The 12,716-nt window shown below is 39.3% G+C and overlaps 2 protein-coding genes across 15 annotated transcripts in view; one reads left to right on the top strand and one right to left on the bottom strand.

Moving 5' to 3' along the window:
* Positions 1-12,716, top strand: part of LOC130680781 (zinc finger protein 337-like) — a 159,747-nt gene that overhangs the window by 16,456 nt on the left and 130,575 nt on the right. The gene's annotated exons all lie outside the window — the stretch shown is intronic.
* Positions 3,768-12,716, bottom strand: part of LOC130680780 (zinc finger protein 337-like) — a 37,849-nt gene continuing 28,900 nt past the window's right edge. For 10 of the 12 annotated variants that reach the window (XR_008993804.1, XR_008993811.1, XR_008993809.1 and 7 more), the window contains one exon: positions 11,484-11,776. Coding sequence is in view for 2 of the 12 variants with exons in the window: in XM_057492108.1 (XP_057348091.1) it covers positions 10,841-10,955; positions 11,343-11,457 (230 nt within the window). In the remaining 10 variants the exon portion in view is untranslated. Of the gene's footprint in view, positions 10,956-11,342; positions 11,458-11,483; positions 11,777-12,716 lie in introns of those variants that run through there. The other 2 variants (XM_057492108.1, XM_057492109.1) reach the window with 2 other exon arrangements.

Here is a 12,716-nt window from a genome sequence, read left to right as displayed (position 1 = left end):
ATCAGTAACTGAAATATGCAGAAGGCAGAAAACTAGGACAGATTACAACTGAGTAGATAATCACTTATGTTGTGATTGTATCTGACATTTACAGAATATTTGATCCCGCAGCAGCAGAATACACATTTACTCATGCACATATGAAATATTCACCAAGGTGGACAATATTCTCTGCAGTAAAACCCACCACAATATGTTTAAAAGAAGAGACATTGCTATGGGCTGAATTGTGTGTCCACCCAACCGAACCTCATATGTTGATGTCCTGACCCCCCAGTAACTCAGAATGTGACTGCATGTGGGGACGGGCTGTATAGGGAAGTAACCAAGTGTAAATGAAGTCAGTAGGTTGGGCCCTAACCCAATAGGATGCCGTCCTTTCAAACATGAGGAAGTATGACATAGGCACAGAGAGATCATGTGAAGGCAGCAGAACACAGCCACCCACAAGCCAAAGGGGCCTCAGAAGACATCAACCCTGCTGACACCTTAGTCCTGGAATTCTGGACTCCACAGCTGTGAGGAACTCAACTGGTGTTCAAGCCCCCCAGTCTGTGGTAATGAGTTATGGTGGCCCCAGGAGGCTAATGCCCGCATCATACAAGGTTCACTGTGTGATCAGTCAAATGCAGCTAGCACTCAATACCAGAAACACACATCAATATACCAAAGTATGTGGAAATTTAACAATGCACTTCTACATGACATGGGTTGAAGAGAAGTCCTAGGGAGAAATATTTTTTAAGTGTTTTGTACATGAATGAAAACAATCTGTTGCAATTTGTGTAATGCAGTGAAAGCATTGTAAAGAGAAATTTACGCCAGTGATGCACACATAATGATGGAAAAAGAAATAATTCTTTAATGTAACCATCTATTATATAAAGTTAAAAAGTAAGAGCAGTATAAACCCTAAGCAAGCAGAACAAGAAACAATGAACACTGGGCCAGAGATCAATGATACTGAAAATGGGAAACCAGTAGAGGAAATGAAGGATACCAAAAGCTGTTGCATTGAAAAGACCTAAGATATTGATGAACTATTAGGTTAATTAACAGAATTAACAAATTGCTAATATCAAAAATTAAAAGATGAACCAGCACTATTGATACCATGGTATGAAAATGATAATGAAAGAACATGTAGAACTCTGTCCAGAAATCTGATAAATTAGGAGAAATGCATGAAATGATTGAAAGCTCCAGTCTATGGAGGCTCATACAAAAAGAAATAGGTCACATCAGTAGGATCATGTCTAATAAAGAAATCGAATCACTAATAATCCCCCGAAAGAGAAGTCACCAGGCTCAAATGGTTTCATTGGTGAAATCTATGAAATATTTAAAGAAGAAATTATGGCAGTATTCTACAATGTCTTCTAGAAAATAGAAGCAGGGGGAACGCTTCTCAACCAATTCTAAGGACAGTGTTACTATCCAAGGAATAGAAAGACATAAAAAGAAAACAACAAACCAATATATCTTATGAACATAGTAAGGAACTTGTATTAGTACCTAATGTCCAAAAATATATAAAAATAATTACATGACATGGCCAGACAGGATTTATTCCAGTCATTAAGTTGGGATTATACTTAAAAATTTTAAATCAGAAAACAACTTTTGGGTTTTCTTGATCATTGATTTAGTTTGTCTGCTCTCTGCAAGCTTGTCTTTATGTTTATTTTCTCAGTTAAGTTTGAATCTGCTTTGATTTCAAGCTTACTTTGAAATTAAATTTACTGGTTTTCCTATTTGTGTTGTCAAAATACCACTAAATTTGTTCGTTACCCTCTTAATTTCAATTCATTCCAGTATGTTGTAATATCACTTTTTATTTTTGCTTTAAGCCAAGCGTTGTCTTGTTTCCACACCTACACACCTTTACATAATACACTTTTCTTTGAAATGAGTATGAAAATTCAAAAGTCCTGATCAGGTACTTGATGGCAAATGCACTTGAATTTAAAAAATGGAAATCTAATGACATAGAATGCTGAAAGCAGAATTAAACCATTACAAGAAATATATTCATCTGAGGAGTTTTAAAAATACATTGAAATAATTCTCTGCTTAAAGCAAAAATCAAAATATATTACAACACGCAGGAATGAATTGACATTTGGGAACATTGTAGAGGTTTAGTGGTATCCTGATGAAAGCATCGAGGCAAATAATTTTAATTTTAGCATAAGAAGGTGAAAATGTTCACAAAGAATACAAATATGTTAATGTTTTTGAGTCTCCTTTGCATTTTTCTTCTTAATCTTTTTATCTATTTTAAACAGACACCATCATATATGTGAAAAAAATATATATGAAATTAATCTTTTCTGATTGAATTTTAAATTTAAGCTTTGTGTTAAAGAAAACGATTATATAGGTTGTCCATGGGGGAATACAGCTAATGACTCTAACATTTTACCATGTTGAGGGACACTGACACAATGGAGGGCATGGGGACTTAACAATATGGCTGAATTTTGAGCCACAGTTTTTTGTAATTGAAAGCATCATAATATTGTATATCAATGATACTTTAATAAAAAGAAAGAATAGAAGAATAATTTGCTGGGGACAAAAAGAAAACTTCATTGTAACATTCTGGAAAGATGACAAAATAGGAAGCCCCTGGAATCTGTCTCCCAACGATACAACACAGAGACTGGCAGAACCTGCATGATGCAAATATTTTGGACTCTGGAGGCTACTGAAGCCTTGCAACTTCCAAGGAAAGCCTAGGAAGGTAACCTGGGGTTAGTTTCTATCCCTTCCAGCTCCTTGCACACTGGCGGCCTCCCAGCCCCAGGGCCACAGCCATGCACTCCTGGGGCAGCTTGCACACAACTTGCAGGAGCCGTACAGCGATGAAAGGATGAGTCCTTGTCTCAAGGATCTTGGCTCTGAACGAGGACTGCTGCTTCTGGCCAGATAGGCCCAGACAGAGTGTACGTGGTCATTGTTTTTCCTCCCCTTTGGCTGCAAGCCCCACCCTGTCCAGCAGAAGAGATTTCATGGAGACTTCAAGGGCCAGAACACTGTTCCTCCATTTCTCTCATTTCCTCTCCGGAGCTTTAATTGAACTGGAATTGTTTAGTAGACTCCCCCATCACCAAGTCCCCCCTATAAAGCCTATTACAGTCACTGTCCATCAGTGTAGTAAGATGCTGCAGAATCACTACTTGCCTTGTGTTGCTCTGCCCTCCCTGCCTCTCCACTCCACATTAAACATGCAAATCATACTACCCCCTTTCTTTTCCATCCCCATATCCCTCCATTCCCACCCAGCCTCCCCAGTCCCTTTCCGTTTGGTATCTGTCCATTCTTCGTTTCTGTGATTCTGCTGCTGTTTTGTTCCTTCATTTTTTCTTTGTTCTTATACTCCACAGATGAGTGAAATCATTTGGTACTTGTCTTTCTCTGCCTGGCTTATTTCACTGAGCATAATACCCTCTAGCTCCATCCATGTTTTTGCAAATGGTAGGATTTCTTTTCTCCTTATGGCTGAATAATATTCCAGTGTGTATATGTACCACCTCTTCTTTATCCATTCATGTACCGATGGACACTTAGGTTGCTTCCATTTCTTGGTTATTGTAAACAGTGCAGTGATAAACATAGGGGTACATCTGTCTTTTTCAATGTGGGCTGCTGCATTATTATGGTAAATTCCTTGGAGTAGAATTTCTGGGTCAAATGACTTTTCTATTTTGAGCTTTTCGAGGAAACTCCATACTGCTTTCCACAATGGTAGATCTAGTTTATATTCTGACCAGCAGTGTAGGAAGGTTCCCCTTTCTCCACAACCTCAGCAACATTTCTTTTTGTCTGTCCTTTGGATGGTGGCCATCCTTACTGGTGTGAGGTGATATCCCATTGTGGTTTCAATTTGCATTTGTCTGTTAACTAGCCACATGGACCATATTTTCATGTGTCTATTGACTATCTGAATTTCTCTTCAGGTTTTTTTACATTTCTTCAGTTTTCTCTTCCTGTTCCTCTGATTCATTTATTTGCGCTATCTTAAATTCAAGTTCATGAATTCTTTATTCGGTTTGCTCAAAATTCTTTGAATCCCTTTAGGGAATTTATTGTTGCACCTAGTGTATTTTTAGCTGCAGAACTTCATTTTCATTTTTATTTAGGTTTTCCATCTCTTTAATATTTCCATATTTTGCCCATGCATATTCTTGACTTCCGTAACCTCCTTAGTTCTTTCACGTCCTTTAAGACAATTGCTCTAGAGTCTTTGTGTCATACACCTGCCATCAGCTGACCCATAGAAACAGACTTTTTCTTCTTTGAATGAGTCATACATTCCTGGTTCATTGTCTGCCCCATAGTTTTTGTGGAAAACTGATAATTGAATCTAATAATTTGTTATCTGTGGAAATAAACTCTCCCCGTTTACCAGGGCTTAGTGTTTTGGCTATGTTTTTATTTTTGACTGTTGAAGGCTGTGTCAGTGACAAGGATGATCCTGAGTTTTAAATTTAAAATCTCCCTTTATTTTTCTACCAGAGCCTTTCCTTTGGCTGTGTGGTCACTGACCAGTTTTCCTGTATATGGAAATCCTTTTGAATTTTCCAGTTTAATTAAAGCTCTGGAGGGGAAATTAGAGAAATGGAGGAACAGAGTGTTCTGGCCCTTGAAGTCTCCAGGAAATCTCTTCTGCTGTACAGGGTGGGGCTTGCAGCCAAAGGGGAGGAAAAACAATGACCACGTACACTCTGTCTGGGCCTATCTGGCCAGAAGCAGCAGTCCTTGTTCAGAGCCAAGATCCTTGAGACAAGGACTCGTCCTTTCTTCCCTGTACGGCTCCTGCAAGTTGTGTGCAAGCTGCTGCAGGAGCGCATGGCTGCGGCCCTGGGGCTGGGAGGCCGCCAGTGTGCAAGGAGCTGGAAGGGATAGAAACTAACCCCAGGTTACCTTCCTAGGCTTTCCTTGGAAGTTGCAAGGCTTCAGTAGCCTCCAGAGTCCAAAATATTTGCATCATGCAGGTTCTGCCAGTCTCTGTGTTGTATCGTTGGGAGACAGATTCCAGGGGCTTCCTATTTTGTCATCTTTCCAGAATGTTACAATGAAGTTTTCTTTTTGTCCCCAGCAAATTATTCTTCTATTCTTTCTTTTTATTAAAGTATCATTCATATACAATATTATTATGTTTTCAATTACACAAAAGTGTGGCTCAAAATTCAGCCATTGTTAAGTCCCCATGCCCTCCATTGTGTCAGTGTCCCTCAACATGGTAAAATGTTAGTCATTAGCTGTATTCTCCCTGCCATACTACCGACCCCATGGACAACCTATATAATCGTTTTCTTTAACACAAAGCTTAAATTTAAACTTAAATCAGAAAAGATGAATTTCATATATATTTTTTTCACATATATGATGGTGTCTGTTTAAAATGAAAAATGGATAAAAAGATTAAGAAGAAAAATGCAAAGGAAATTGAAAAACATTAACATATTTGTATGCTTTGTGAACATTTTCAGCCTTCCTACTCTAAAATTAAAATTATTTGCATCGATGCTTTCATCAGGATACCACTAAACCTCTACAATGTTCCCAAATGTCAATTCATTCCTGCGTGTTGTAATATACATTTTGATTTTTGCTTTAAGCAAAGAATTATTTCAATGTATTTTTTTTGGTAGATAATTATTTTTTATTGAAGGGTAGTTGACACAGTATTACATTAGTTTCAGGTGTACAACACAGTGATTCAACATTTATATACATAATGATTCTAGGTACCAGCTATCACCATAAAAAGTTGTTAAAATATTTTGACTATATTCTTTATGCTATACATTACATCCCGGTTACTTATTTATTTTACAATTGGAAGTGAGTACTTTTTTTTCTTTTGTGAAGGCATCTTTCATATTTATTGATCAAATGGTTGTTAACAATAAAATTCTGTATAGGGGAGTCAATGCTCAATGCACAATCATTAATCCACCCCAAGCCTAATTTTCGTCAGTCTCCAATCTTCTGATGCATAACAAACAAGTTCTTACATGGAGAACAAATTCTTACATAATGAATAAGTTACATAGTGAACAGTACAAGGGCAGTCATCACAGAAACTTTCGGTTTTGCTCATGCATTATGAACTATAAACAGTTCAAATTTGAATACTCACTTGATTTTTATACTTGATTTATATGTGGATACCATATTTCTCTCTTTATTATTATTTTTAATAAAATGCTGAAGTGGTAGGTAGATACAAGATAAAGGTAGAAAACAGTTTAGTGTTGTAAGAGAGCAAATGTAGGTGATCAGGTGTGTGCCTGTAGACTATGTGTTAATAAAAGCTAGACAAGGGCAATAAAACATCCACGTATGCAGATTTCTCTCAGAACGGGGGGTGAGGTTCTAAGCCTCACCTCTGTTGATCCCCAATTTCTCACCTGATGGCGCCCCTGCGACTGTGCCTGTCTTAGGTTGTTCCTCCCTTGAGGAATCTTACCCGTCTCTGGCTTCAATGTATTTTTAAAAGTCTTCAAATAAATATATTTCTTGCAATGGTTTAATTCTGCTTTCGGCATTCTATGTCGTTAGATTTCCATTTTTTAAATTCAAGTGCATTTGCCATCAAGTACCTGATCAGGACTTTTGAATTTTCATACTCATTTCAAAGAAAAGTGTATTAGGTAAAGGTATGTAGGTGTGGAAACAAGACAACGCTTGGCTTAAAGCAAAAATAAAAATGGATATTACAACATACCGGAATGAATTGAAATTAAGAGTAACGAACAAATTTAGTGGTATTTTGACAAACACAAAAAGGAAAACCAGTAAATTTAATTTCAAAGTAAGCTTGAAATCAAAGCAGATTCAAACTTTACTGACAAAATAAACATAAAGACAAGCTTGCGGAGAGCAGACAAACTAAACCAATGATCAAGAAAACCCAAAAGTTGTTTTTTGATTAAAAATTTTCAAGGATAATCTCAACTTAATGACTGGAATAAATCCTGTCTGGCCATGTCATGTAATTATTTTTATATATTGTTGGACATTAGGTACTAATAGGAGTTCCTTACTATGTTCATAAGATATATTGGTCTGTTGTTTTCTTTTTAATGTCTTTCTATTCTTTGGATAGTAACACTGTCCTTAGATTGGGTTGAGAAGCGTTCCCCCTGCTTCTATTTTTCTAGAAGACATTGTAGAAACCTGGCATAATTTCTTCTTTAAATATTTTATAGATTTCACCAGTGAAACCATTTGAGCCTGGTGACTTCTCTTTTGGGAGGTTATTATTGATTCGATTTCTTTATTAGATATGATCCTACTGATGTGACCTATTTCTTTTTGTATGAGCCTCCACAGACTGGGGCTTTCAATCACTTCATGCATTTCTCCTAATTTATCAGATTTCTGGATAGAGTTCTACATATTCTTTCATTATCATTTTCATACCATGGTATCAATAGTGCTGGTTCATCTTTTAATTTTTGATATCAGCAATTTGTCAATTCTGTTAATTAACCTAATAGTTCATCAATATCTTTGGTCTTATCAATGCAACAGCTTTTGGTATCCTTCATTTCCTCTACTGGTTTCCCATTTACAGTTTCATTGATCTCTGGCCCAGTGTTCATTGATTCCTGTTCTGCTTGCTTAGGGTTTATACTGCTCTTACTTTTTAACTTTATATGATAGATGGTTACATTAAAGAATTATTTCTTTTTCCATCCTTATGTGTGCATCACTGGTATAGATTTCTCTTTACAACGCTTTCACTGCATTACACAAATTGCAACAAACTGTTTTCATTCATGTACAAAATACTTAAAAAATACTTTTCCCTAGGACTTCTCTTCAACCCATGTGTAAGGTAGACGTGCATTGTTAACTTTCCAAGTATTTTGGTATATTGATGTGTGTTTCTGGTATTGAGTGCTAGCTGCATTTGACTGATCACACAGTGAACCTTGTATGATGCGGGCATTAGCCTCCTGGGGCCACCATAACTCATTACCACAGACTGGGGGGCTTGAACACCAGTTGAGTTCCTCACAGCTGTGGAGTCCAGAATTCCAGGACTAAGGTGTCAGCAGGGTTGATGTCTTCTGAGGCCCCTTTGGCTTGTGGGTGGCTGTGTTCTGCTGCCTTCACATGATCTCTCTGTGCCTATGTCATACTTCCTCATGTTTGAAAGGACGGCATCCTATTGGGTTAGGGCCCAACCTACTGACTTCATTTACACTTGGTTACTTCCCTATACAGCCCGTCCCCACATGCAGTCACATTCTGAGTTACTGGGGGGTCAGGACATCAACATATGAGGTTCGGTTGGGTGGACACACAATTCAGCCCATAGCAATGTCTCTTCTTTTAAACATATTTTGGTGGGTTTTACTGCACAGAATGGTGTCCACCTTGGTGAGCATTTCATATGTGCATGAGAAACTGTGTATTCTGCTGCTGCGGGATCACATATTCTGTAAATGTCAGATACAATCGTATCATAAGTGATTATCTACTCAGTTGAAATCTGTCCTAGTTTTCTGCCTTCTGCATATTTCAGTTACTGATAGAGTGCTGCTTAAGTGGCCACCTCTTACAACAAGCATGTCTGTTTCTCTTTGCAGTCCTATCAGGTTTTGCTTCAGGTATTTTGAGGCTGTTAGGTGCACAGCAATTAAGGATTGTGGTAACTTCTTGGAGTGTTGATCCCCCTATTACTATGCAATGCCTCTCTTTGTCAAGGATAATTTTTCTTGTTCTGAAATTGGCTTCCTTTAAAGTCTATGTATCTTCTCCAGCTTCTGTTTATGATAGCTATGATATAACTTTTGCCACTTATTTCACCTTGCAGTGTGTATTTACATATAAATTATTCTACAGAGAATATGTTTCTTTACCTTGAAAGGAATTGTTAGTTGGACTAACATCTATCATAGATGTGTTTTGCATTCACTGCATTTTCTATTCTTTTCCCTTCTGTGGATCTGAACTTTTCACGATTATGTGTTCTTTTAAGAAATCAATACTTATTTTTAAAAATTTGCAGTGCTTCCAATACTTTATAAGCACATTAACAACTCACACAGGTCCTCTAAAGTAATGTTATACTATCTCATGGGCAGGTTAGATACCTTATGACAGTGTAATCCCAATTCTCATTGCATTTATTCATTTTACTTATTCAAAAGCTATACATTATTGCTATTATTATTTTGAAAACAAATCAGCATGTCCATTAAGAGAAATTGTATTTACATTAACACTCATTTATGTAAAACTGATATTCTTATATTGAAAATTCATATATATGTACATTTCTCATATATGTATATAAATATACATTTTTTTCACTGACAAAGACTTAACACATCCTACAAGTCTGGCCTACTGACAAAATTTTCCTTTTTTTTGCCTGAGAAAGGCCTTGTTGTCCACTTCTCAATGAGCATCATGGGATACAGCATCCCAGGTTAGTTTCTTTTTCTTTCAATTTGTTAAATATTTCATTCCTCTCTTGTTGGAGTGTGATTTCTAGAGGGGTCCAGCCTACCATTTTTTTGCTGGATGCTAAATATTATGTTAACAGTGCTGCTAAAGTAAAACCTGGATGAGATTGTATATCAATGTTAATTTAAAAAATGATGTTAGGTATGACAGAACTGGAAGTAATCAGGCCTTTAGTGTGCGGTTTTATACTTATCTCAGTCGGGCTGTTAGTATTTGTTGTAGCTGCATGTCAGACGCGTCGGTGCCTGCTTCTGTCCTCTCCGTCTCCCCTGGTGGGCTTTTCCATAAGAACTTGTTCTTAAATAGAGTCTCTGGGTTGTAATTTACTGCAACTGTACCAGGCTGTATTGATCTGGTGGTCAAGTTTGGGGAAGAGTGTTCTTAAATCTTGTGACTAATTTCCATAAAGTGTAGCCATGTCCCTGTAACTAATCAGTGAATGTTTACCATTTAGAAACTATGGTTCACTTTCTTTAGCTTCTAGTAAAAAAGCTGGTTGCCTGCACTTTATGTCCATGTTGAAATGAGCTCTTCCCAATGTTTTCAGGTATACTTGGGATCTGAAGCATCTCTTAGTGGCCCCCCCACTCCTGTGTGTGACAGGAGAGCGAGAGGGAGGAGGAGCAGGCCAACTCCCCTTCCTCCCAGTCAGAGGCTGAGGCAGGTCTCAAGGTCAGGACCGTGTTAGGTGGGTCAGTACGTGTGTGACATTTTTCAGAAGTTACTTCTCCCCACGGCATATTTCAAACTGTTTCCTTCATCTTTCCCCTGCTGGAAGCATGAGTTTTTCTTAGAATGTGAACACGCTGAAGGTAAACCTCATGAATTTGTGGTGATTCCTCCCAAAATGGCCACCGGGCATTGTCTTAACTGTTTATATTTCCCAGCTGGGAGGCAGATGGCAGGGGCGTAGTGTGCAAGGCCTGGTGCATGCAGATCAGGCCCCAAAGGCCCCTCATCCTTCCTGAGAGCATTTTCTAAGGAGGGCGTAGACATGAATATGGGTCACACCACTGAGCTCCTTCTGAAGGACACAGGCCCGTTCCGCTGACGTCTGACCACGGAGGACGGGGTTTTCCTGGTTTCTGTGGGGATGGAATCCTAACTGCACTAAGCAGCTGACCTGAGTACAGCCCACTGTCCTGCACTTTGAATATTTTCACTTTTCCAACTCTTGCCAAGACCCTGTGCTCCCTCACTCCCTCCTTTCCCTTTACAATGCCCGTCACCCCTAAGAAGCAATGAGATCTATACACACGCAGATACACTAACTGGCTCATGCAAATATGAACCCCAGGAAGTCCCACCACCCGCCATCTGGAAGCCGGGTCTGAAAGCCTGAGACCTAGGGGAGCCGATGGCATGAGTCCCGGAGATCAGAAGGCCCACGTGAAGCTCTCTGGTGGACCTGAGCACCGAGGGCGCAGATGTCTGAAGGCAGGACAGGGTGGAAGTTGCAACTGCAGAAGAAAATTTCACACTTCACCTTTTTGTTCCATTTGGGCCAATGATGATGCCCACAAAGCTGAGGACAATCTCCTCAGTTTACTGAGCCAAATACTCCTCCCAGGGACAGCCTCCCAGAAACACCAGAATAATGTTAGCTCTCGGGGCACCCCTTAGTGTAGGGAACACAGTTAACCCCCAGTCACTGACTCCGTGTTGCACATGAACAGCCTTCTGCATCCCAGTGTCCTTCTGCAGTGTTTATGGAGGGCAGCAGGGAGCAGTGACTCATTAGTTCCTCATCTATACATTCAAGTGCCCAAGTCATCACACCCATCACAGCTATGCCTCCACGTGGGCATTCCCCAGGGGACGGCTTGGGAAACAAGTTGAGCACCTACCTGTGCCCACATGCCAACCTGCTCTTCTGCCAGCCATGCAGGAAGCCAAATCCCAAGTCCCTATTTACCACCCATGTTGTCAGGCTGCTCTGGTAACCACTTGTGCGATGGCTCTCTGCAAAGAAGACATTGAGATGACACTGAATAAAACAAGGCTTTTATCTGGAGAGAGAGTGCCTGAGAACATGGGGAGGAGGTGAGGCCGGCTGGGAGAGGGGACGCAACAGGAGCGTTTGGTGGAAGTGTCATGGGCTGCTGGGTAGCCTCAGGGAGGGTGTGTCAGCAACAGCCCCGCCCTTATCCCTGGGCTGTCATCACCGGCTCAGAGCTGCCCACGGGAAGCTCAGTCAGTCACAAGACCCAGTCTGCAGGAGAGACATTTCCCCAGGATCCCGGGTAACTCCCTCCCCTCCCCTGCTGTCTGCTTCTCAAACCTGGACATTTTTTTTTTTTTAATTGAAGGGTAGTTGACAACAGCATTGCATTACATTAGTTTCAGGTGTACAACACAGCGACTCAACATTTATATACATGATATTTCTAGGTACCAGGTATCACCATATCAAGTTGTTACAATATTTTGACTATATTCCTTATGCTATACGTTACATCCCGGTTACTTATTTATTTTACAATTGGAAGTGTGTTTATATGTATATATGTATATATATATATATATAGATAGATAGATAGATAGATATAGTGAGGGCATCTCTCATACTTATTGATCAAATGGTTGTTAACAACAATAAAATTCTGTATAGGGGAGTCAATGCTCAATTCACAATCATTAATCCACCCCAAGCCTAATTTTCGTCAGTCTCCAATCTTCTGAAGCATAACGAACAAGTTCTTTCATGGAGAACAAATTCTTACATAGTGAATAAGTTACATGGTGAACAGTAAAAGGGCAGTCATCACAGAAGCTTTCAGTTTTGCTCATGCATTATGAAGTATAAACAGTCAGCTCAAATATGAATACTCATTTGATTTTTTTACTTGATTTGTATGTGGACACCACATTTCTCTCTGTTATTGTTATTTTTAATAAAATGCTGAAGTGGTAGGTAGATACGAGATAAAGGTAGAAAACAGAGTTTAGTGTTGTAAGAGAGCAAATGTAGATGATCAGGTGTGTGCCTGTAGACATGAGTTAATCCGCACTAGACGAGGGCAATAAACATCCATGTATGCAGAAGATTTCTCTCAGAACATGAGGGGGGAGGTTCTAAGCCTCACCTCTGCTGATCCCCATTTTCTCACCAGATGGCCCCCTGCGACTGTGCCTGTCTTAGGTTGTTCCTCCCTTGAGGAATCTTACCCGTCTCTGGCTAACCAGTCATCTTCCGGGGCCATACAGGGAAATGTTAAGTT

Source organism: Manis pentadactyla, chromosome 14 (assembly GCF_030020395.1).
Source record: "Manis pentadactyla isolate mManPen7 chromosome 14, mManPen7.hap1, whole genome shotgun sequence".
NCBI classification, from domain to species: domain Eukaryota; kingdom Metazoa; phylum Chordata; class Mammalia; order Pholidota; family Manidae; genus Manis; species Manis pentadactyla.
This window is presented reverse-complemented; position numbering and strand designations above follow the sequence as displayed.